General features: G+C 40.4%; 1 protein-coding gene across 6 annotated transcripts in view; it reads left to right on the plus strand.

Moving 5' to 3' along the window:
* The window catches only part of LOC120937006 (isoaspartyl peptidase/L-asparaginase-like), a 63,422-nt gene extending 40,102 nt beyond the window's left edge, over positions 1-23,320 (plus strand). For all 6 annotated transcript variants that reach the window (XM_040349899.1, XM_040349898.1, XM_040349896.1 and 3 more), the window contains 3 exons: positions 8,022-8,140; positions 15,739-15,849; positions 22,278-23,320. In XM_040349899.1, the coding sequence (XP_040205833.1) occupies positions 8,022-8,140; positions 15,739-15,849; positions 22,278-22,486 (439 nt within the window). In that variant the 3' untranslated portion in view covers positions 22,487-23,320. The remainder of the gene's footprint in view (positions 1-8,021; positions 8,141-15,738; positions 15,850-22,277) is intronic.
* The last annotated feature ends 3,647 nt before the right edge of the window (positions 23,321-26,967 follow it).

The raw sequence follows: 26,967 nt of genomic DNA on the forward strand, positions 1-26,967 counted from the left end.
GACATTCCTGCAACATCTGCATCTAGAGGGACCTCGGGTAAGTTTTAGGAGGGCTGAGGGGGGCTGCTTCACACAGAAGGATTTTTGTCTTAATGCATTAGGATAAAAAAATCTGCCTTTACAATCACTTTAAGCTGAGACTGGAAATCCACACTTTTCAGAGTGTAAGACAGCACCAGGGAGCATAAGTGCCATCTCAGCCAATTACAGGCATAGGTGCTTCTATGCATGCTGGGAAAGGTATTTATATTTAGTGGAATGCACAGGAAGAGGTCCTTGACCAGAGAGTCAAGGCATCACGTCGGAGGCCTGGAAGTTGAAGTGCTGGCCCAAGTGTTCTGAAATGCTGACTAAGGGAGAGCTAATCCTGTGAAGATCTGTCTGGGATCACTGGATGGTACTGCTGGAAGATTGGACGGAGGCAACCATTCGGTCCAGAGGCTTTGTGAGTAAAGACTGTAGAGATCTTGGGGCCTGGTTCTTTAGGCTACCCCCTCTGTTCTAGGAAAGTCAGCTACCCAAAGCCAGATACAAGTCCAAAGGAGACCGAAGATTTGCAGTCCAAGGACCTCGGCTGTGGAATGCGTTACCAACTACCATCCCACTGGAGTCGGACCACTTGGCCTTCAGAAGAAAGATTAAAACCCATCTCTTCTGAGTCAAGGGGTTTTCCTTACCCATGAAATGACTACAGCGCCCAGAGGCGATTCAGTTCACATGTGTTGCGCTTTACAAATTTCTCACTCACTCACTTACTGGTTTCAGCAGAAAGGGGATACTGGCTAGTGTCTTGAAAAGCAACAGTCCATTATTCCCACAGAAGACTTGCTCAAGAGTGCACAGTGCCTCAAGTAGGCATTCCACAGTTTAGTAAAGAAGCTGTCCTTAGTGTAATCAGTTGAATTGGGAGTATCTCAACACATTCCCTCCCCTATCCAAGGGCCTGAAACAAGAAAAGATCCTAGCGGCCCTATGGGGGAGATGCTACATAACAATAAAAGACCAGCCTTACTACAACCTAGCTACAACATTAAATTTAAACTAGGGACACTTCTGCTTGAGGCAGGGTCTCTCCATCTGTAACAATGATAACTGAATGTAATATTAATTTTATTGTTAATATTGATCTTTATGGTGCCATCTTGCCCTATGGAAAGGGCATAGTTCAAAAGCGGTTAATCTGAAATTCAACAAAAATACACTTCAGGTGAAACTTCTTGGTGCATGTGTTTTAAATGACAATGACTAATTCACCCCTAGTAAATGTTTGGTGAAAGTCACATTCACTACTTTCTATACTGTATTTATACCCTTGGATAGATTTTTGTACAATGAGGTGTGTTTAATTGTTGCATTTAAAGTGTTGGAGAGTAACCAATGGAGGATTTCAGACCTGTATCAAGTCCTGTATGTATCACATGCATTTGGGGTAGTAGCTGAGAATTATTAAACACATGTATGTGAAGTTAAAGTTGAAGAGAGGCTTTACTTGAATTCTTAATTTCAATGGCAACCAATGAAGGAAACGTCAAAGGAGGAACTAGCAAAAGAGGACTATTTGAGGTGTGGGAGGCTGGAAATATGTGGATCTGTAATTATTAGTAGGCTTTAACGGAGGCTATTACAGTAGTCAAGCCAGGTTATAATGAATTAAAAACATTTTGTGCCACACTTTAAAGCTAGTTTCACACCTAAGCAGCTCTGTGTGCCATGTTTGTTTGGGCACGGCAGACAATTCATTTTAATGGGTAGCTGTGCCTGTGTTTCATGCAGGAAAAAAGCTCCTGCACCTTTTTTAAACCGCAGCTAGAGAGAAATCGCATGGTGCTTTTCCACCATGAGATTTCTTGCAACTGAAAACACGCTGGGATTTCATATGTGTGGGGGTGCCATTAAGAATGAATAGAAGCCACACACATCTGCTGCAGAGCAGAAGTTTGGCTGCAGGTAGTTGTGGGTGTAAGAACAGGTGCAATTTACACACTGTCCAGCACCCGCAACCACCCGCACAAGTGTGAATCTAGCCTAAAAAGGAGTAGATGAAGGAAATGTTTTTAAACTGAAGATGACAGAAGGAACTGTATTGACGTGGGGTTAAAGTCATAGGACAGAACCATATATTACCCCTAAAGCGGAGGTCCGGGAAAAAAAAAATTAAAAGCCAGCAGCTACACATACTGCAGCTGCTGGCTATTAATAAATGGACACTTACCTGTCCTGCTGTCCCTCGATGTCGGCACTGCATCTGATGTTTCCATCAGCTGTCGGGTGCTGCCGCCGCCATTGCGGGTAAGGGAACCCAGCAGTGTAACATTTCGGCTTCATGCCGGGAACCCTACTGCGCATGTGCGAGGCTCCTTTTTCTTATTAGCCCGGCGGCCAAGGGCGGAGGAGTAGGGAGCCCCGCTGTGACGTCACTGCTGCGTCACGGCCGCGGCGGACTCCCGGAAGTGGGAAAAAATACATATTCTGTCCCCCCTCAACTCCCCCGAAAGGTGCCAATTGTGGCACCGGAGGGGGGAGGAATCCGATGAGCAGAAGTTCCACTTTAGGGTGGAGCTCCTCTTTAAACAACAAATTTAGGAAACTGGGAGGTTAGCAACACACAATTGTTGCTTTAGACATGCAAGCAGACTGATTTGTTTGAACAGTTCTATATAATATGTATTCAATTTAATATAAAAGGTAAGCCTGCTGTTGGATAGCCAGGAACAGCAGGAACATGCTGTAATAACATACATTTGGGATTATCTACATATAAGTGATATGGAATCCAGATGAGCTAAAAAGCTGGTCAAGACCATAGGCTTTGACAAAAAATCAGTAGAGACCTAAAGGCAGAACTGTCTATTTACAGTGTAGAGCCCCATAGTAATAACAGATTAGCAATTCAGTTCCACTCTAGATCGCAGAGGATTTTTGCTGACCAAATGTCTGACCAACCAAGCAAAGCTGCTATTTATTCAGCCCCCTCCACCTCCCAAACTGAACTGATAAAGTCCTATACTGTACATAGAATGTGGAGGTCAGAGACTGATAAACCAAAGAGCAGTCATAACTTGTATTGTTATAAGGATCCCATTTGCTGCTAGACTCATTAGTCAATTCCATTTCTTGATAAATTGGTTGTCTTGTTTTAACTTAATTAAAATCATATGCATTATAAATGTATGACTCCCAAATTTATCAAAACGAAACATAATGTGAGGTAATGTGAGAGGGCAATATATTTCTTTGTCTATTAGAAATCTTTCCAAATCCTTGAATGCCCCAAGTCATTAAATGTCAAAGTTCTTCCATAGCACAACCCATTACTTAATTTAAAAAACATGTGATTTTTCACTGTGTTCAAAATAATAGTTCATTGGAAGTCTGTTTAATTCCTAATAACCAGAAGCACACACTGAGATTGCTCTAATGGAAATCAATTTAAGGCTTACTGTAGATTTGCATATAATTTAAGTGCACATATTTCAAAAATTTAAATACTTTGTTAAGCAATAAATCTATAAAAAAAACTCCTACCATTTTTTTTAAAGAAATCTTTACTAAAAACTGCTTTATTTATATGTTGATACTAATGTAGTGTATAGATATAGCCAAATTAGGGATGTAGGGCTAGCTTGGAAAAAAAAGCACATTGTGCTAATAAATGGAATGGAAGCATTTCTGCATAAAAGCAATGTACAGTAGGCACATCTTCCCATTTTAAGATTAGTGCAAAATAATGCTATTATGAGTAGTGTATTATTCAACTGGAGTACAGAGTATGGCTACAGAAAGCTTCTTTCAGTGTTCTCTGGCGGGATACACTTACAACAACCTCCTGGATGAGAACAATTTTGCATGGCAGACTTGTAGAATGCCTTAGGCCCCGTACACACGAGAGGATCCATCCGCTGGAATTGATCCGCGGACCGGCTCCAGCGGATAGATCCCCTGGTGTGTACAATCCAGCGGATCTGTTTCCGCGGATTTTTATCCCCTGGGATGGATTTCCAGCGGATAAAAATTTTAAGACATGCTTTAAAATCTATCCGCTTGAATCCATCCCAACGGATTGATCCACTGGTCTGTACAGACTCACCGGATCAATCCGTCCGAATCAATCCCCCGCATGCGTCGTAATGATTCGACGCATGTGTGGAATTCCTTATATGACAGCGTCGCGCACGTCGCCGCGTCATCATCGCGGCGACGGCGCGACACGTCATCGCGATGGGATTTCGGCGCGGATTTCGATCCGATGGTGAGTACACTCCATCGGATCAAAATCCTCGGAAATCCTCGAGGATTTATCCGCGGAAACGGTCCGGTGGACCGTATCCGCGGATAAATCCTCTCGTGTGTACTAGGCCTCATATGGCCTTTAATAGAACACAAACCAATGGGCAGTACAGTTTATATTATACAACTATAGTTACTTAAAGGGTCACTAAAGGAATTTTTTTTTTTAGCTAAATAGCTTCCTTTACCTTGCTGCAGTCCTGGTTTCATGTGCTCATTGTTCGTTTTTGCTTTCATGTTGCTGTAAATCCTCTCTGTTCTGGACACTTCCTGGTTGCCTTTTTCCTGATAACCACAGTACTGGGAGATTTCTCACGGTGGTCACTAATCAAGGAGGTGTGATTACTGTGTGTAAAACGAAACTGGATTGGTGCTGAGGAGTTTTAGACAAAGTATCACTGCTCTCTATTGGCTGACTGCCCTCTAGTGGCTCTCTGTACATCAGAGAACCAGCAAACAACAGCAAAAACGAAACTACACTGCAGGCACATTATATGATTGTTTTTTTATCTATTTTTAATAATTTTTAAAAGGAATCAGTTAACTATTATGTCTCTATGCCCTGTAAACAGTCATTTCAGCTAAAAAAAAATTTTCCTTTAGTGACCCTTTAAGCCAATGGTCCTTACAAAATGTATTTACATAACTGTCTCCAAAAGAGAATTGACTTCTGGTTAGATTCTACTTTTTATGGCAGGCCTATAAAGGAAATCTGGGTTGCCATTGATGATTTTGTGCCTTGTCAGCAACAAAAACATTTTTCGGGTTCTATAAAGCATAGGTGACGCGTTGAAGCGGAACTTTCACAAGAAATCATAGCTCCAGAATATCAGTTAAATACATCATACAGTCTATGTCCTCCTTTACTATTACTGTTGCAGCCAATTTTAAATCCCTCCCCCTTTATGTCATGAAGTTGAATCTAGGCCATTAATAATTATGTTCGTGTGTCATATGAATTGCAAAAAATTACCAACCAAAGGGGTCCTTGGTATATAGAGATAGATTTGAATTGCCTGGCTTTCACTGATTTTTGCATCTTCAGAAATGTTGGCCTAAAACAAGCATGCAGAGAAGACAGAGTGAAGTAAAAAAATCCTTATTTTTATACTTATTCCAGATCAGTGACAGAGTACAGAAGCCATAGCTTAGAATAGCATGTCAGACTGGAACTAGCATTCAAAAATGAAGATGTCTGAAATAACAAGATCCATATTCTCTCAAAACAGGTTTCCTTAAAGACCAGGCTTTGTCTGACACTCTTTGTTCACCCGTAACAATCAGTTTTTTTTCCTCAAATTACCTAGAACCCCCAAACATTATATGTATTTAAAGCAGAGGCCCTAGAGAATAAATTGGTGGGTTTTGCAATTTTTTTTATGTTACATGGTATTTGTGCAACTGTTTTTCAAATGCAATTTTTTGAAAAAATACACTTTTTAAAATTTTAATGCAAAAAAGCACAATACATAACCCAATTTTTTGGAAAATATAGAATACGATGTTATACCAAGTAAATAAATACCAAACATGTCATGCTTTAAAATCGAGCACACCCATGCAACAGCAACAAACGACATGATGTTTTAAAAGCCTTTACAGGTTACCACTTTAGATTTACAGAGGAGCTCTAGTGCTAGAATTACTGCCCCTAATCCGACATCTGCTGCCATACCTCACGTGTGGGACGATCGCTGTTTGCGTCCATGCAGGACCAATGCGCGTGTTCACCTTTGCACACTAGCAATTTTTTTTTTCAAAGATATGTAGAAGAATACGTATCGGCCTAAACGGAGGAAAAAAAAAATTTTAATATATTTTTGGGGGATATTTATTATAGCAAAAAGTAAAAAATATTGCATTTTTTTTCAAAATTGTCGCTCTATTTTTGTTTATAGCGCAAAAACTAAAACCTGCAGAGGTGATCAAATACCACCAAAAGAAAGCTCTATTTGTGGGGAAAAAAGGACTCCAATTTTGTTTGGGAGCCACGTCGCACGACCGCGCAATTGTCAGTTAAAACGACGGAGTGCCGAATCGCAAAAACTGGCCAGGTCCTTTACCTGCATTTTGGTCCGGGTCTTAAGTGGTTAAAGCAGTTAGACAGTTTACAAGGCAATATTATGAATATATCTGTACTGTGCATACATTTAATGAACTCCTATTATAGAACAAGGCAATTTTTGTTTTTGCTGCCTTTCTAATGGTTATATGGCCAGTGTGAACGATCTTACCTAATGTAAACAAAAATCATTTCATTTTATCCTGCAGAGAAAGTATCTCACATAAGCAGAATTTAAAAAGAAAAAAAATAGCAGTGCCCTTTATGAGCAGATATAGAGCAAAACAAATGAAAACCAACCTTGTAGACTAAGTTTGGCACCTTTTCCCTTTATTGCTGCATTGCAATGCCATTCGTATTGCAGACATATGGAATGGGATTAAAGCAGACCGGCAGGTGCATTGGGAAACCTGCCAAAAGAGTTTTAGAAAAGTATGCATTCATTGTCACCTTGAATTTACCATGATAGAGTTTGCCAGAAAACGTGTGAACAGCTCCTCAACAGATAAAATAAAATTAGGTGCTTCCTACAGGGTAACAATAAAAATAGCCCAGGAATTTTCCTACTTGGCTATTTGCTAATTTGGTACCATTCATCTTATGTCAAAACTTCATTACCGATGACACTTTTGTGAGTAATGTTCCCTCAATAAAAAACATCTTCCTCTGATCACAGAACATTTAGAAGTCAATTAATGCTGGAGCTACAGGAGATTATTTTACTAGAAAATGAGGCATGCATAGTTATTTCTAACATTGAAGGAATCTTTCATTAAATTGTTTTAAGATAGTTTAGTATTTTACTTCCATTTATTAGCAATGACCGGACAGAGTGACATTTTCATAAGAGTTCTTTAAAACATAATTGTATTCCTATGAAATTACTTCTGTGTCAGGTGTGTGGAAAGAATTCATCATGGACATTTGGTCTAGAGCGCCAAAGTCTAATAGGGGGGTTATTTATCACTAAACAGATGCAACATATAGGGGTGGGTTTACTAAAGGCACTTAGGCTGTGCACTTTGCAAGGGAAATTCCATTCTGTAAGTGCAGTTGCCCCAGAGCTAGGTATATGAGGGGAAGCTTTGCTGACTTCTATCATCCAAACATGCGCAAGCAAAAATTATGTTTTTTTTTTTTTTTTTCATTTTTCTTGCAGGAAGGGGTTAAGTGTGTCCTAGGGAGTGATTCTAACTGTGGGGATGGGCTAGATGTGACACTACACTGATCAGTGTCCTGCCACAAGGCAGACCAGGGAAATACCTTGTTTACTAAGGCACCCCCTGTTCTGCAGCTCCTTGACACGATTGCGGGCACCTGGCGGACATCGAGTCCTTGGGACCCGCAGTCACACTCACGGAGACCGCTGGCGGGGTGCGCACGCCCGTAACTCAGAGATTTAAAGGGGACGTACGGGTACGTCCATATGCACAGCTGTGCAAGGGGTTAAGAAAACCTTTAAAAATTACAAGTAAGTAATTCGTTTCAGCAGAACGATTTTTGCCTTGCCTTGCCTTGCCTCCTGAAAAAACATGGATATTGGACAACTATCTTTTCAGTCAGGTGTACAAAAATGCAAAGTTGACAAGGCCAGCACAAGATGCATTGAGATAAATTTACCTAACAAATCACAATTACTTTATTTTTTATTTTTGGTTATTTCTCTTTTTAGAATGCATGACACAGTTGGCGCAGTGGCAATTGATAATGAAGGCAATGTTGCCTGTGCCACATCAACTGGAGGAATAACAAATAAAATGGTTGGACGTGTAGGAGACTGCCCAATCATAGGTATGTTAAATATTTGTATGCAAACTTTTCCACTGACCTTTCCTGTGCCTTATTTAGTGAGGAACATTGGGGTGGATTTACTAAAGCTAGAGAGTGCAAAATCTGTTGCAACTGTGCGTAGAAACCAATCAGCTTCCAGGTTTTTCTTTGTCAAAGCTTAAACCCGGATGTAAAACCGATTCATGGAATTTGAACTGGTCAGTGAATCTGCAGTGTTTTCATATCTCTCTTCAAAGCCCTAAGTCCCGTGGATTTATCCTGCTCTGTTCTCCTGCTCTGTTCTTCAGCATGATAACTTCTGATAAGCTCTCCGACAACTGTAATAAAACCAGCCTGAATTTTGTGTCAGGGAGGGTGCTATAAATAGATTAGCAGGGAGCTATTCACAGCACAGCTCTGCAAGTCTCTGCCTATGTAGAGGGGGGTGTGCCTTTACTCCAATCAGCTGTCTCAAAGTGTATGGCAAGAATCCACACCCACAGGTGAATCAAGAAGAAAAAAATGCTAACAGGATGTGTACTTTCTAAACAGTATATCAAGCTGAAGACAGCAGATATACATGTACACCTTATGTAGGAGGATTTGTTGTTTACGTCACTGGGTATATTTGAGGCTTTACTTCCACTTTAATTGAACAAGCTGAAGTTAGAAGCTGATTGGCTACCATGCAGAGCTGCACCAGATTCTGCACGCTCTAGTTTCAGTAAATCAACCCCATTGTCTTAATTTGCTGGGCAATGGCCCTATATGTCAGAGCAGCACTGTGGCATGTTTGGAAGACTGGCACTGCCACATCTTCAACCGCCACCTGCCTGCCATATAGACAAATGACGGCGGAGTGGGTGCCTCTCATTCTTGGACGCCATCATATGATGGTGCCCACTCTCGCTATGATCGCTCCCACGAGGTCATGCAATGTGGAAATCGTGATTGTGCTGTGTCCCAGGCACCCCAATGTCAGTAATGAGCCACGGCCACAGCTCTTTACCATGTGCAAAAAAAAGGCTCTTTACTCATGTGATCGGCTGTGTCCAATCAGCCGATCACATATAAACAAGGGGATGCCATTTATCGGCTCTCCTTGCCTCACACTGACAGTGTGTGAGGAGTGAAGAGCTGATTAGAGGCATCTCCTCACAGGGGATACATGTATAGGTAATCAGGGCACTGATCATCAGTACCCTGAATACAATGCAGCCCCAACAGTGCACATCAATGATGCCACTCTGTGCCGATCAGTGACACCAATCTGTGCCCATAAATGATGCCAATTTCTGCCCATTAGTGAGGCCAATCTGTGCTCATAAGTGATGCTAATCAGTGCCTGCCTATCAGTGCTGCCCATCAGTGCCCATCAGTGTCTCCCATCAGTGCCCATCAATGCCACTATCTGTGCCACCTATCATTGCCCATAGGTGCCGCATATCAGTGCCACTTATTAGTGCCCATCAGTGCTGCCTATCAGTGTTCATCAGTGCTGCATATCAATGCCCATTAGTGTTGCATATCAGTGCCTCCTCATCAATGCCACCTCATCAGTGCCCTTCAGTACCTCCTCATCAGTGCAGCCTCATCAGTGCACATCAGTGAAGGAGAAAAATTACTTAATTACAAACTTTTCTAACAGAAACAAAGATTAAATACCACCAACAGAAAGCTCTATCTATGGGAAGAAAAGAAGAAAAATTTATTTGGGTACAGCGTTGCATGACCTCACAATTGTCATTCAAAGTGTGACAGCACTGAAAGCTGAAAATTGGCTTGGGCAGGAAGGGAATGAAAGTGTCCAATATAAGATGGTTAAAGGGGTAGCTCTGGCCAATGTAGGATTTTCAAGTGCACCTGAAGGTCAGGGGAGACGTACTCTTGTTGTTGTTACTTACCATGATGCTTGCATTGGGCACTGAACCTAAGAACACAAGGCAAATACCAAGAGAAAATTAGTGAATTGAGTCTGAAGCCTCGTACACACGACCGAGAAACTCGACGGGCGAAACACACAGTTTTTCTTGTCGAGTTCCTTGTTAGGCTGTCGAGGAACTCGACAAGCCAATTTTCTCCATTCCCGTCAAGGAAATAGAGAACATGCTCTCTTTTTGGCTCGTCGAGTTTCTCGACAGTTTCCTCGATGAAAATGTACACACGACCGGTTTCCTCGGCAAAAAAAATTCTCCCAGCAAGTTTCTTGCTGGTTTTTGCCGAGAAACTTGGTCGTGTGTACGAGGCCTGAGGTTTTCCATGAGCTGAAGACTTGCCAGACATTTTATTTTGCGGTTTGAAACCACATTAAAAACTTTTCTGTGCTGATTCTTCATGTTGGAATGTTCTGTCCTGTCAGCTTCACAAACTGTAGTTTACTGTAATTACAAAGTTTTTGTGCCTGAACACTCTCCTGACCCTCACTCTAGTAAACAATACACAGTGAAGTTGCAAATTTTCATATGTGTCTTGTTCTATATACTTGGCTAGCGTGACTCATGCTGAAAGTTATGTATGGTAAAATACATAATCACCAATAAAGTCAATATCCACAACATTGTAAGCAAGAGCTTTATGTCATTCCTGTATTTCTTTGCTTTAATGTATCCATTTCTGCAAAGAGAGAATATTAAAAACCATTAGAAATGGTTGACATAAAAATATTTATTATATTGAGTCACAATAATTTGTTATCTCTGTTATTTTCCGATTATTTCACAGTGCAGTACAAGATGAGTATTATGTAGAAAATGTCAACACTACTATTGCTACGCAATTGTTAATAAAACTATCATGATTACCGATGAAATGATGATAATATTATTAATAATAATATGTATTTTCAATATCACAAAAGTTTTGACTATAGATTCTAAGTAGAAAGGACTTCATTCTAGTTGTTTTTGCACTAGACAAGCATATTTATATTGGATTCTGGCATTTTGGCAAAGACCACTAGTGCCTTGTAAATACTTCATTTAATCTCCATATTTAAAAACTTGACTACTGCCAAAATGCTTTGACTATTAAATTCAGCTGCTGCCAAACATAGAAGGGTTCTGGAAAACCATCAAAACAAAAATGATGTCCGCAAGTAATTTTTTTTTTATTATTGCTGTCTGCTACCTCAAAATATGTTCTGTCAACAGATGCCAATGTATATCTCTATGTCATTTGCAATAAATTTTCCAGCATTTTATCTTTTCACACCATTTATTTGACTTTGGAATTTTTTTTTATCACTTACACAGTTGTTTGTTACATGTGCACAAGATATTGAGAAATACTCAAATATGTATGTCATTAATCATTAGTATATACAGTACTGAATTAAGGTAATCAATTTATGCAAAAGCCAAATAACCTACTATTTCAATTTGTTGAATTATATGTTAAAACTCTCTCCTTAGCCTCAAGACACTTTCAGACATTCCTATAAAATAAAAGTGTTAAATTAGTCATAACAGATCAAGAGTACTTTGCAAACACGTGGTCATCAGGGGCACATCTGGTCATCCCTTTGCCGATACCTAGTCTAATGCCGGCGTACACACGGTCAGAATTTCCGACAAGAAACGATCAATGTGAGCTCTTGGTTGGAAATTCCTACCGTGTGTAGGCCCCGTCTGACTTTTTCTGTCGGAATCTCCGACAGCAAAAATTTGAGAGCTGGTTCTCAAATTTCCAGATGGGAAAAGTACTTGTTGGAAATTCTGATCGTCTGATTGCAATCCTGACGCGCAAAAAAAACCCACACATGCTCGGAAACAATTTGACGCATTGTCTGAATCGTTGAACTTAATTTTTCTCGGCTCGTTGTAGTGTTGTACGTCACCGCGTTCTTGAAGTTTGAGCCAAAATTTAGTCGGGGGGAAAAAAAACATGGTTTTCATATGGGAATTTATGATCATGTGTACGCGGCATAATTGGTTGATTTACAAAATATGTGACATTTACCAAAACATTTGCTGCTGAATATTTGAGTGCACATGTTTTAAATTAATGTGATTAATTAATTTGCAATGATTGGTTTCTGAATGTCGCATTTACTAGTTTATAAATACCGTATGTTGCTTTTGTGTTTGCTATGAAAAAGTGAGAGTTGTGAATTAATATGCCAGGTTACCAATAACCGATTGGTTTCATTTAGAATCTAAATCCACATCCTAAGAGCACTATAAGGCCTATTTAAAAGTACAGTGGTATGCACACTCTGCACTTTGTGGGAAATCACTCCTTTTTACTCCACAATGTTACAAGCAGGACCCTCTGATTCCTTCTGTATTGAATTGTATTTAAACTGTACTGTCTGCCCTCATGTTGTAAAGCGCTGCACAAACTGTTGGCGCTATATAAATCCTGTATAATAATAATAATGTTCCACCTGTTTTATACATTTTTTACATGTTATTTATGTAATGCAAAGCATGGTGTGGAGCCAGAGGTGTCTATCAATTTGTTCTGAGCATAATGCTACAGATAAAATGCCCAGACAGGAGGAAAGTCCTGTTATTAGACCTGTCAGTTATGTAATAGGCTTCCTCCTCCTCCCACCAATCACTAGAATGGATCATATTTTGCTAGCTTCAGAACTGCACAACCATTAAGAACATGTGTTAGGACCTGTGTTGGTGGGCTTTGTTTACTTGAAATAAATTTGCATTCACTTATGCCCCGACAGAATTCCATCTGAGGAAAAGAGAACATGTTCTCATATGTAAACTCCGGTGAAATTAATTGGAATTTCCAATGGAATTACTCCGATGGGGCATACACACGGTCAGAATTTACGATGGAAAAAGTCTGTCTGACTTTTTCCATCAGAAATTCCGATCGTGTGTACGGGGAATTACAGGTCTATTATAATGATAAACTCCTTTGAAGCAGGTCATTAGGAGGCCAATTGCAGGTCAAACTGAATGATCTCAGGCCCATGCCATTGACACATGCTCTAAAGCACAAATATGCGCAATATGAATGTGTCAGAAGGATTCTAATTTCAAGCAACAGCCTTTCCTGAATACTTGTCTTTGCAAACTGGAGTCTTCTTATTCTGGATTGTAAGCTTTTTTAAAAAATAGTTGTTGGGTAGTGGTTACCTAAACAAGAAAGATTTAATTTTTGCCCATTACATGTGTTTGCTTTTAACAGTCAGATTAACCACTTAAGACCCGGACCAAAATGCAGCTAAAGGACCCGGCCAGGTTTTGCGATTCGGCACTGCGTCGCTTTAACAGACAATTGCGCGGTCGTGCGACGTGGTTCCCAAACAAAACTGGCGTCCTTTTTTTCCCACAAATAGAGCTTTCTTTTGGTGGTATTTGATCACCTCTGCGGTTTTTATTTTTTGTGCTATAAACAAAAATAGAGCGACAATTTTGAAAAAAATGCTATATTTTTTACTTTTTGCTATAATATATATCCCCCAAAAATGTATTAAAAAACATTTTTTTCCTCAGTTTAGGCCTTCTACCTATTTTTGGTAAAAAAAAAATCTCAATAAGCGTTTATCGGTTGGTTTGCGCAAAATTTATAGCGTTTACAAAATAGGGGATAGTTTTATTGCATTTTTGTTAATTTTTTTTTTTGTACTACTAATGGAGGCGATCAGCGATTTTTTTCATGACTGCAACATTATGGCGGACACTTCGGACAGTTTTGACACATTTTTGGGACCATTGTCATTTTCACAGCAAAAAATGCATTTAAAATGCATTGTTTACTGTGAAAATGCCAGTTGCAGTGTGGGAGTTAACCACAGGGGGCGCTGATGGGGTTATGTGTGACCTCATTTGTGTTTACAACTGTAGGGGGGTGTGGCTGTAGGTGTGACTTTATCGATTGTGTATCCCTATAAAAGGGATCACACGATTGATGCAGCCGCCACAGTGAAGATGGGTAAGCTGTGTTTACACACAGTTCTCCCCGTTCTTCAGCTCCGGGGACCGATCGCGGGACTCCAGCGGCGATCGGGTCCGCGGGTACCGCGGTCCCGGAGCTTCGGACCGGGTCCCGGGTGCGCACCCAGCTGTGCCATTCTGCTGACGTAAATGTGCAGGAGGCGGTCCTTAAGTGGTTAATGCTTTTTTTTTCATATTAATTACTTCCCATCTGGGCCAATTGTGGAACTTCGCTGCTACATGTAAAAATCATATTTTTTTTCCAGAAAATTACTCAGAACTCTCAAACATTATATATGTTTTTTTAGCAGAGACCCTAGGGAATAAAATGGCGGTCATTGCCATTTTTATTTCGTACGGTATTTGTGCAGCGATTTTTTTAAACACAATTTCTTAATAAAAAAAAAAGGAAGTAAAGTTATCCCCCATTTTTGAAAGATAATGTTATGCTAAGTAAATAGATACCTAATATTTCATGCTTTAAAATTGCGCACACTCATGGAATGGCACCAAACTTTGGTACTTAAAAATCTCCATAGGTGACACTTTAGACATTTTTACAGATTACCTGTTTAGAGTTACAGAGGAGGTCTTGGGCTAGAATTGTTGCTCTTGCTCTAATTCAAGTGGCGATACCTCACATGTGTGATTTGAATGCAATTTAAATATGTGGGCGCGAATTACGTATGCATTCGCTTCTGTGAACGAGCGCGCGGAGACATGGGTGCTTTAAAAAAAAAAAATTATTTGTCTTTTATTTTTTATTTTTATACTTTCTCTTTAAAAAAAAAATATTGATGATGACTTTTATTCCTATCACAAGGGATGTAAGAACGATCAAGCGGCTGAACTCCCGCTAAGATTGTTCTTACAGTGCACAGAATTGCCGGCTCTAAAAGATGATATCTAAATGATGCCTGTAGGCATCATTCAGATATCCCCACTCAAAGTCCAGGACGTCATATGACGTAACATGGGCGGGGAAGTGGTTAAAGCCCAACTGTGGAATTTTCATCCTCACTGCCAGACAATCACTGCCCCAAAGCCCCTTTCAGTTTTTATTTTTTATACCTATTTTTTTCCAGATGTTTAGAAGCTGGCTGCATGATAAGCAGGGTCCTATTCTTCCAAATTTCTTCTGAGGATGGCCTGTAATAAATCATGCAAAGATTGCATGATGTTGTCACGCCTCTCTGCCTCGTGAAACTGTGAACGCCAGGCATGATGGTGACACCCACGCCCATAATACCCTGCACTCACAAGATGTCTTCAGTCTTTCAGGTTGAATGACACTAGACTGTGGACATCTAGTGGTGAAAAAAGATAACTGTGGAGACATTGCAGCAAAAGCTGCTTTTTTTATTTTGAAACCTTTTCAGGGACCATTTTATAAATAAATAAATAATACTTATACTGTATCTTCTTGTGCTGTTTAGTTGTTTCAAATAAATACAGGTACACTGATGTATGGTAAAAACATGAGCCTCTCTGCCCCCATTTTCCTACACACACATTTAATTTTCTAATTATAAATAATAAAACAGCAGGTTTGTTTGTGTATTTTGTGATTTAAAGTTTATGCCTACTGCAAAGCAAAGTTTTTATGAATTAATTCAGTTTATTCAGTCTAATATCAGCACGTATTTATATACTTTTTAAAAGTTATTTCACGTGAGTTTTAAGAAAAAGTCAGTTAAAAACGTTACTGTTTATTTTAAGGTTCTGGAGCATATGCAGACAATTTTACTGGTGCCGTATCTACAACTGGACATGGGGAATCCATAATGAAAGTAACACTTGCAAGACTTGTACTCTTTAACATGGAGAAAGGTAATGTTTTTGACAAGACATGGCAATACTAAATATCCCTGACTAATGTGAATTATTTTTTATAAGAATAGCAATATAGTAACTTTTTTTTATATAGGACTGTTTACCTATTTGTTTTATCTTTCCCATTGGCTTGTTCTGATGTACACTAAGCTACATATTGAAGCTCATTGCTTTGGGCTCCTCCTACATGGAAACTGGCTTTCCTAAATGATTGAGTGGCTCTGTGGATTAATAGATGTGTCAGGCTGGCACAGTGAGGGTTAACACAGGCTTGGATAATAATATTTTGAAAATGCATTCCTGCTTACCCGTGATGCGTCTTAATAACAACCCTATTCAATAAAAGATATAAATGCAAATACAATAAGTGTACAGTAGAAATGGCCAATTCCCATGCATATGGGAGCAAGCTCATTGTTAATCAAAACAAGAGTGATGCCATCTACGAAATCTTCATGCCACTTTGACAATATAAAGTGTTCTACAGGTTGTAACTTCACATATGTCAAAACAGTTATCTGCACACTCCCTAAAAAGTCTTTAGAGGACACGTGGCCCAATGCTGAACATCTGTTAGGCCTTGTACACACGGTCAGTCCAAACCGATGGAAACGGACTGAAGGTCCGTTTCATCAGTCCAAACCGATAGTGTGTGGGCCCCATCGGTCAGTTATCCTTTGGTCGAAAAATTTAGAACTTGCTTTAAAGTTCAACCGATGTACGCCTAACCGATCAGTCAAAACCGACGGTTAGTATGCAAAAGCATCGGTTAAAAGCCCGCGCATGCTCAGAATCAAGTCGACGCATGCTTGGAAGCATTGAACTTCATTTTTCTCAGCACGTCATTGTGTTTTACGTCACCGCGTTGGACTCGATCGTTTTTTTAACTGATGGTGTGTAGGCACATCAGACCATCAGTCAGCTTCATCGGTTAACCGATGAAACGGTCCTTCAGTTCGTTCTCATTGGATGGACTGATCGTGTGTACAGGGCTTTACAGCGTCTCAAGGGTCCTGCATTCAGAAGGATCATTCCCGATCATCTCATGTACTCATTCTTACACCTTATTTTACCTCTTCTGTGACCTTCTCAATTTACTAACCTATATTGTTTTAGTGACTGAAAAGGCATGGCGTCATTCTAAACTTTCCAGACTGATAGAATGTAAAGGACATTGATCTATGAAATGTTTTAGGCTATTCTAAGAAGACTTGAGAAATTCTTAAAGGTCAGCATGCCATGAGTACCCATTATTGTATTGGGACATTACTTCTCCTATTACTAGAAAACAGAAGAGATGCTCTGTTGAATGGAAATGAGCTCTCTAACCACACATTTTGTTCACCATGAGTTACCCAGGAACTTTAATTTTCACATTACTATTATTTTTACATTGTTTGGTAGAACCAATGATGGTTTTAAAAGGAAAAAATAAATAATCTTACTAAAAGTAATGCAGAAATTGATTCAGGATTTGTCTAAAGCCTCTTTTTTTTTCTTTTTTAAGGGGGGTTATTAATATGACAGGGTGTTAGCAGGTACAAAGTTTGGAATATGGAATAGAAGAAGCCCGGTCTTTCCGCACAAAGGAAGTGAAAGCTAGGTCAATTATTTCTCCCTCAATAGTCATGCTGATTTATGACTTATCTGTAAGTTAGCCGACAAGCCAGAACTGGTAAAATACTAGTCTCAGTATACAATGATTATTGCATATATTTAGTAAGGCATAAAAACTATAGAAATAATTTTTACATCATTTCCTCACAAGGTGATTCTACAGGCATACTACTATCAAAACTCATACATTATGTATTATTTAATCAATGTACTTCACAGCTTGCACATATTTCCATATTGCCTTAATTGTTAAATTGAGAGCATAATGTTTTGTTGGATGGTATTTACTTTAATTTATGTCTGAAACAGAGGAAGCACATCCAAAAATTAGACACAGACAGACAGGTAGTCAATTAATTAGATCTGATTTAGAAATCCGAGCTATCAGCTGCTGACATATACTCATTAGTGTTAAATATATTTACTAGATCTAATCAACACAATTGAAATATGTTTGGTTATAAGCAGAAATAGCCTTATATAGTTACACTTATATATAGAGTATCTCACAAAGGTGAGAACACCCCTCACATTTTTGTAAATATTTTATTATATCTTTTCATGTGACAACACTGAATAAATTACACTTTGCTACAATGTAAAGTAGTGAGTGTACAGCTTGTATAACAGTGTAAATTTGCTGTCCCCTCAAAATAACTCAACACACAGCCATTAATGTCTAAACCACTGGCAACAAAAGTGAGTACACCCCAAAGTAAAAATGTCCAAATTGGGCCCAAAGTGTCAATATTTTGCGTGGCCACCATTATTTGTGTGGCCACCATCATATCTTAAAACATAACATAATTAAATGTATATTAAAACTTCAGTTTTTTAGGCATTTCTATATATTTATCTTTTAATCCTTGCCTATATTCATGATTAAAATTCTGTGCCATGTTTCCTGTTTCAGGGTAGCTCCCTCCTTTTGCATCATCTTATGGAGTTATCTTTGTATACAGGGACTAGAGTTGTGTCTCTCTGCACTGTGTTATCCAGACAAAAACATAGCCCCACAGCCTAGGATGGCAAGGCACTCTCCCTCTCCCTCTCTCCTCCTTTCTCCAAGCTAACAGACTGACTTTATGTTGCACTGTCCACTGTTAACTCTGGAAGTTCAGACAAATTAGCACTAAAGCTTCATGTACCCTAGCCTACATTTACCTCGGGGCTTGGTAAAATGCAAAACGCTGAACATCACAGCATGTATTTGCCACGGTTTTGCATACATTTTGCCCTGTTTTTGCATTTTCCCACAGTTGACAGTCAAAAGGTTCCTATCCTGAATCCGATTTTTCCACGTTCAGAAGAGGGAGGTTGAAGCTCACCTAAATGTGGCAGCTCCTAAACTCTGCTAAAAGCATCTGTACATTGACACATATGCTTTTATGGAGTTGAGTGTAGGAGCTTCGGCAAACAAGCGCCAAAAGCTCCTAAACTCATGTTTAGGAACTGCCAGTGTAGGCTAATGTACATGAAGCGTAACAGCGCAGGAGACAACAGTATTAAAAGGTTTGTAAACTGGAAGTGATTGGGTAAGAATTTTAACAAATAGTTTACTGGGGGAGGTTTATTTTATTGTGTCCAATATGTTAAACTAAAACAAGCTGAGGGTTTAAGGCTGCTTTCACACTGAAAGTGCCCGGGCGTCGGTGGTAAAACGTCACTATTTTTAGCGGTGCTTTACTGTAGTTTTTGCAGAGCTTTTCGGCAGCTAGCGGATCGCTTTTAAATCCCGTTAGCACAGTGGTTCTCAAGCTGTCTAGTGCCGTGACCCCTTGAGAAAATTTCCCAAGTTGTGGGGACCCCTAACGGTAAAATTATTTTCTTATCGTGGATTGTTGGCACCCAAGGTAAGACAAGTAATTTGCGCCCCTAACCCACAGACATTTAGCGCTCTCTGAGTCCCTTCCACTCGAACAGTATTAAAACCCCTTATAGTGCATTTTAGGATGTACAACTCTTTCTCTTTGTTCTTCTTTCTTTGCCTTTTATCTCTCTCTCTATCCTAATTTCTTGTTTGTTATCCCCATCCCTCTCGAGACGTCTTTATTGTTCTTTCTCTTATTCTTTCTCTCCCTTTTTCTTTGTTCCTCCCCCTCTTTTCCTCTCCCTTCCATGTATTCTCTATTTTTATTCCTTCTCTTACTCCCTGGTGGGGAGTATGGGATCAGTGGCAGTGCTGGCGGGGAGTTGGGATCAGCCAACTTAGGTGCTCTTGATCAAGGTCATCTGCTGATCTGAGAACTGTAGTAGGGACTTTTAAAGGCAAGGTAGTTACTCACTGTGTCTCCGACTTTGTGATTTCTCGTAGCAGTGACACCTATGCTGAAATCAGCAGATAGGGTCTCCTCCAGCCCCTCCCACTTCACATTCCTCACCAGTAAGCTGACCTCTAGTCCCTGCCCCCCAGCTAGGCCATGAAATAAATGGGCGGCTGTGAAGAGGCTGAGTGGGCGGCAGCAGGCTTCAGGACCAGCCCAGGCTTTGGTGACCCCTGGCAAATCCTCATTTGACCCCCAAGGGGGTCCCGACCCCCAGGTTGAGAACCACTGCGTTAGCAGCTGAAAAACGGTTAATAGCATCCGCAAAGTGCCACTACTGCGGCGCTTTGCCTGCAGTTTGGCGGCGCTGCTCGTTGATTTCAATGAGCAGGGTCGCTTTAGGAGCGGTGAGTGCATTTTACAGAGGTGGCTTGTACAAGTTTAAATGCTGGAGTTTTGGTGAAAGTGTAGTCATATTTTAGGTGTGTTATGTCTTTCTTGGGCTGTGCCATTGGTTTCTCATGCCATGTATAATCCCATGAAGTCATAAAAAAACAAAGCTCTCCTGCTCTAACTAAAGGGTGAATTATAAGGGTTCATTGTCAGGAGCCAAAAAAGCATACATAGTACATTATGGAATGTGATACTTCTTTAGTCCGATCACAGCCTCCCTATACACATGAGAACAGTTTGGTGGTGAAGTATGAGCACTTTTCTACACCATAGAGAGATGAAGAGAGGAATGCTTATGTCTAGGTCAGTCTTTTTATCCCTTTTGCTCCCTCTAGTGGTACTTATAAGAACAGCTACCCCAACAACTGACTTTTAAAAATATTTAGAAAAAAATTACTTTCTTATATTTTTAAACCTATTATTATTGTAAATAAGATTTTGGAAATACCGTATTTGCCGGTGTATAAGGTGACCGGGCATATAAGACGACCCCCAAATTTTACATTTTTTTTAGATTTTTTGCCTGTACTCACCGTATAAGAAGACCCCCCTTCCGAGGCTTACGACGCTTCATATTTCTTCCTTCTGGAGCCATATTCTGTTTCCTTCTTGCTGAAGCTGGAGCCAATCATGGCGAGCAATGTATTCTATTAACCACTTGGGATCCGCCTGCCGTCAATTGACGGCTACAGTGCGGATCCCAATCTCCAAACTGCCGTCAATTGACGTCCGCCCCTTAGGGCGGTCCCCGCGCGCGCTCCAGAGCGCGCTGCGGGGAAAATCTGTGTTGGCCGTGTCCCTCGGACACAGCCAATTACAGATCGCCGCGAACGGCCAATCAGAGTGGCCGTTCGCGAGGCGATCTGTGCGGCCAATGAGAGAGGATCTCATATGTAAACATATGAGATCATCTCTCATTGCCGTTTTACACAGAGACAGCGGTGCTGTCTCTGGAGAGGAGACGGATCTGTGTCTCTTGTACATAGAGACACAGATCGGTCACCCCCCCAGTCACCCCCCTCCACCTACAGTTAGAACACTAAGCAGGGATACATTTAACCCCTTCCTCACCCCCTAGTGTTAACCCCTTCAATGCCAGTCACATTTATACTGTAATTGGTGCATATTTATAGCACTGATCGCAGTATAAATGTGAATGGCGCCAAAAATGTGTCCGATGTGTCCGCCATAACGTCGCAGTCCCATTAAAAAACGCAGATCGCCGCCATTTCTAGTAAAAAAAAAAATATTTAAAAAAAAATAATTCTGTCCCCTATTTTGTAAGCGCTATAACTTTTGCGCAAACCAGTCGCTTATTGCGATTTTTTTTTTTTTTTTACCAAAAATATGTAGAAGAATACGTATCGGCCTAAACTGAGAAAAAAAAATGTTTTTTTTTTTTTAAATTGGGATATTTATTATAGCAAGAAGTAAAAAATATTGTATTTTTTTCAAAATTGTCTCACTTTTTTGTTTATAGCGCAAAAAATAAAAACCGCACAGGCGATCAAATACCACCAAAAGAAAGCTCTACTTGTGGGGAAAAAAGGACGTCAATTTTGTTTGGGAGCCACGTCGCACGACCGCGCAATTGTTAGTTAAAGCGATGCAGTGCCGAAAGCTGAAATTTCACCTGGGCAGGAGGGGGGTATATGTGCCCAGTAAGCAAGTGGTTAATGAATACAAAGCCTCCTTGGATTGACAGAGACTGTAACATCATCAGCCCGCACCTCTCTGACTCTCAAAGCCAATCCGAGCAGGCTACTGTATGTAGCTTGCTCGGATTAGCAGAGGTTGTTCCTCCAATCCAAGCAGGCTCTGTATTCATTTGAATACATTGCTCACTGGGATTGGCTAAGCGGTATGTACTGTATGTAGCCAAAGCTGACCCGAAGTATAAGACGACCCCTGCTTTTTGGCCATTTTTTTTACGTGTAAAAGGTAGTCTTATACCCCAGCAAATACAGTACTTTAGTGAAACTGAAACAAATGATCAAAAAATGGATAACCAGCAAACACATTAGTTATTTCTACCCATGTATTTAGTACATATGGGCAAATAATTTTACATATACATATTTCTTTAACTAGGTGAAACTCCCCAGGATGCTGCAGACCATGCTCTTGACTATATGGTAAACAAGGTGAATGGCAGAGGAGGCCTAATAACGGTGAGCAAAACAGGAGAGTGGACAGCAAGATTTACTACCAAAAGAATGGCATGGGCCAGTGTAAAGAACAATGTATTAATGTACGGACTCAATCCTGGAGAAATTTTGAATGAAGTTATACATTTATAGAATATAGTGATAATATACTAAATCATTTATAATATAGTTGGAGTATAGAAAGTTGCTAAAAAAAAGAAACACTGATTGCCTGTACATTTACCATTGGTTTTCACTAATGTTGTTTTAAATTGTACAATGAGTATTTTGTTTATACTGTCCTTGAAAACACAATCTGATAAATACCAAAACTGTCCTGCAGGTCATTTTGGTTGAACGAGTTCCAATAACCATACAAGTAAAGGATAAGATTGTTCAATATAAAAAGTTAAGATGAATGAACTATGCGCTAAATTTTTTACGGAAAATCATATCAAGTTCAAACAAATTTATTTTTTCTTTCCCTCTTTCTTTTATCCAAGGAAGTTTTTCACCTTGACTTTTTTAAATAATAATTTTAAATAATTAAGTCTATGATTAAATTGTTGTTAGTTATTAAATGTTTTGAACAGCACTGGTCTTATCTCACATATAGTGGCAATGTTAAAAGCATCTCTAACAGTGTCATAGTTGCATCATTTTGTGCATACAGTATAAGCCATCTCTGTACATTATTTTGTCCTAACATATTAATTACTGGTTAAAAATATATACATGAAATACTACTACATTTCAGAAACATACACCTTTCATTTTATGTACTTTTTTGGTAATCTATTAAAATGCCATTTTAACAAAATGACTTCATTGTGTATGTGAGAAGCCCATTTCTAGCAACTGCACTTTTGTTTTCTGTTAAAGAAATTGAGATTATTTTATAAACTGTATGTTTCTGTTTCTATTCTGAATTAAAAAATGTGAATTAGGATATAAATGATCCAAGGAGAACGTGTTCCCAAACCATAACATAATTGTCTGTCTGTCATTTGATGCGTGCTGCTATGTTTGAATAGGACAGCTCAACCAACTATAACTATAATAATTGGTGAATGTGTGGAAATGTATCGGCTAGTCAGTCCATGAAATGAGCTGTTTCATAGTATGCATCTGGAAGAAAAAGTAACACATTGCATAAGAAAACTTTTCATTGCAAACAGATAATTCTCAGTCATACTTAAAGTGGATGTCCGCTGAAAAAAAAAAATATTAAAAGCCAGCAGCTACAAATACTGCAGCTGCTGACTTTTAATATTAGGACACTTACCTGTCCTGGAGTCCAGCGCCGTCCGCAGCAGAGGACGAGCGATCGCTCGTCACTCTGCTGCCCCCCCACCATCCTCGGTGAGGGAACCAGGAAGTGAAGCGCTCCGGCTTCACTGCCCGGTTCCCTACGGCGCATGCACGAGTCGCGCTACGCCTGCCGATTGGCTCCCGCTGTGTTCTGGGAGCCGAGTGTTCCCAGAACACAACGGGGGGGGTGGGGCGGGATTTGTGACGTCATGCCCGCAGTTTACCCCAGACTGTGTGGCCGGAAGTGGGTGCAAATATCTGTCTTTAGACAGGTATCTGCACCCCCCTCCTCCCCCTGAAAGGTGTCAAATGTGACACCGGAGGGGGGGAGGGTTCCGATCAGCGGGAGTTCCACTTTAGGGTGGAGCTCCGCTTTAAGTTATTATGTTCTGGAGAATATCCCTCATCAACCTGCTTTGGTTCTTTATAAGTAAGCTGTTCTGTTCTTTCATAAATAAAGCAAGCCTGTTGTCAGGCTTTTATTTAAAATAACATTCCAGAACACTCACATATGAAGGTGCTAAATTGCACTGGTATCAACAGTCTCTGACACCTACCACTCTATTTTCCAACCAGAACAGCTCAGCTGCTTCTTGGTTCCATAGTGGTGTCACATGCAATCCGCCCCTCTACACATTTCATCTAGTGGGCTTTAACAGGATTTTGGTAAACTGATTCTCACAGATCCTCACACACCTAATGCCGCGTACACACGATCATTTTTCGGGTTCTAAAAAAATGACATTTTTTTTAATGCCATTAAAAACGATTGTGTGTGGGCTTCAGAGCATTTTTCGGGGTTCTAAAAAATGGGCAAAAAAAAAATCGAACATGCTCTATTTTTTAACAACGTTTTTAACGTTGTCGTTTTTCGGGTTGTAAAAAATGGTCATGTGTGGGCTTTAACGACGTGAAAAATCCGTGCATGCTCAGAAGCAAGTTATGAGATGGTAGCGCTCGTTCTGGTAAAACTACCGTTCGTAATGGAGTAAGCACATTCATCACGCTGTAATAGACAGAAAAGCGCAAATCATCTTTTGCTAACACGAAATCAGCTAAAGCAGCCCCAAGGCTGGCGTCATCCGAATGGAACTTCCCCTTTATAGTGCCGTCGTATGTGTTGTACGTCACCGCGCTTTGCTAGAGCATTTTTTTTCACGATCTTGTGTAGGCAAGGCCGTTTTAATGATCAAGTTGAAAAAACTTTTTTTTTTCTAGAGCCTGAAAAACGTCATTTTTTAGAACCCGAAAAATGATCGTTTGTACGCGGCATAAGAATAAAAAATATAAAAAATAAAAAGTATCTTATGCGCTGCCAACTCTGTGATAATCTTCCTTAAATGTGTTGCAGCTGCTACATACACTCGCGTGTCAGTTCACCACCACAAAAAAAATTATGCTGTGTGTTGCGCTGCTGCATGTACTACATTCCAATATACAGTATGTGTTGAACAGCTGATTGCTAATTTGCTTGAGTCCTGTATCAGACCAGGCTGTGGATTCATAATCATTTTTAAAAATGTCAGTGTAATTTTTAATACATTAATGAAGGTTTAAAAGTATTACACTATAGTAGCTCATTGTGGCTATGAACTTATCCTTCAGATCACTAGCATTTGTGGAGTGGATTGTTAACCCACCAGAATACCATTGAATGGATGCACACGTTGACAGATCCGGAGGTGTTCTGTTCAGATTAACCCCAAAAGAGGGTGAATGCTTTTTTGACCTATTGTACCTATAGGTCATATGGTTAAGTTGAGGGTACATCTTTACTTTATATAAAAAGGAACTCCACTGCCCCATTTGGCACTTTTTTGGAGGGGAGGAGTGGGCACCTGGTTTTGACAGGTACTCATTCCCACTTCCGGTCAGATGAGCCACAGCAATCTGAGCCAGAAGTTTGGCACCCCTCCTTCACCCACAGTCTTCTGGGACACATCACAGGTCCCAGAAGACTTCAGGACCTTTTTACAAGGCACACTGCAGCTTGGACATGCGCAGTAGGAAACCAGCTTCGAAGCTGCAAGGCTTCACTGCCTGTTCCCCTTACTTGAGATGCTGACACCTGCCCCTATAGCCTATTGAAAAATTGGCTTGGGTGTGGACATTGCTGGATGCCTGGACAAGAAAATGTCCTTATATTAAAAGTCAGCAGCTACAGTATTTTTTGAGGGAGCCTGGAGCTCCTCTTTAACCCCTTTCCGACCACCCACCGCAGTTGTATTGCGGCAAGGTGGCATGGCTCCACGAAACGATGTACCTGTACATCATTTAGTGCAATAGCCACTGGGTCTGCCCATTGGCCACAGAGGCAGCCAATCAGCAGGTCCACCGATCATTCCCAAGAGAGATATCTCCACCACCTAACATTCCATGTCCACCTGCACATTCAATACTTTCCTCTTTTACCCCTGGTACCATAGAGGAGGTTGCTAAACTTTTTGAAATGCCCACCTAATCACCTGCTCCCTGGACCCCATTTCTCCCTACTATGATCACCCTATTGTTCTATCCTACACTCTCTAATTCACGTCTTTAATCTCTCCCTCTCTATGGCATCTTCCCTAACCCTTTAAAACAGAGGTCGCCGACCAGTGGTCTCTGGACCACTGATGGTACAAGAGAATATTTTGATGGTCTCCAGGGTTTCTGCTGCAAATCAACATTGTGGGGGATGTTTATTGCCCAATGTTGTTTCCAGTGTTGTTCTCAATGAGTGCTGACATCAATACTGTCAGCATGCATTAATATTTAAAGCCTCCTCTGTAGTTTTGGCTCTTGTGAACTCAGAGGGAGGAGCCGCGAGAAGTGCAGAGAGCAGGAGGTAAATAAGGAGGAGCTTCCAATGGCAGCGCTGATCACAGACTGTGGGAGGCAGTATGGAGGTTGAGCACATGGCTGGATAAGCAGTGTGATGCAGAGTGCAGGGGGCAGAGAGCCATAGCATTGTGAATTTAAAGGCAGCAGTATGATCCAGGGGGAGGAGGGCAGAGAGCGTATAAGGCATGTAAAATTCATGTTAGTGGTCCGCAGGATTCAAAGTTGTGAGTTTAGTGGTCCGTGAGATCCGAAATATTGGTGACCACTGCTCTAAAACGTATCTAAAAAATGTATTGAGCACCCTCATTACTAAAAAGCCCTAGCTAGACCCCACCAATCTTAACAACCTAGCACCCATTTCCTTGCTTCAATTTACCTTCAAAATCCTTGAATGACTAGTCTATAGCTAGTCTATAAATGTCTGAGCTACCACCTTGCTTATAACAGCCTTCTTGGCGCCTTTTAGCCTGCATTTAGCCCACAATACTCCATAGAAGCTG

Source organism: Rana temporaria, chromosome 4 (genome assembly GCF_905171775.1).
Source record: "Rana temporaria chromosome 4, aRanTem1.1, whole genome shotgun sequence".
NCBI lineage: Eukaryota > Metazoa > Chordata > Amphibia > Anura > Ranidae > Rana > Rana temporaria.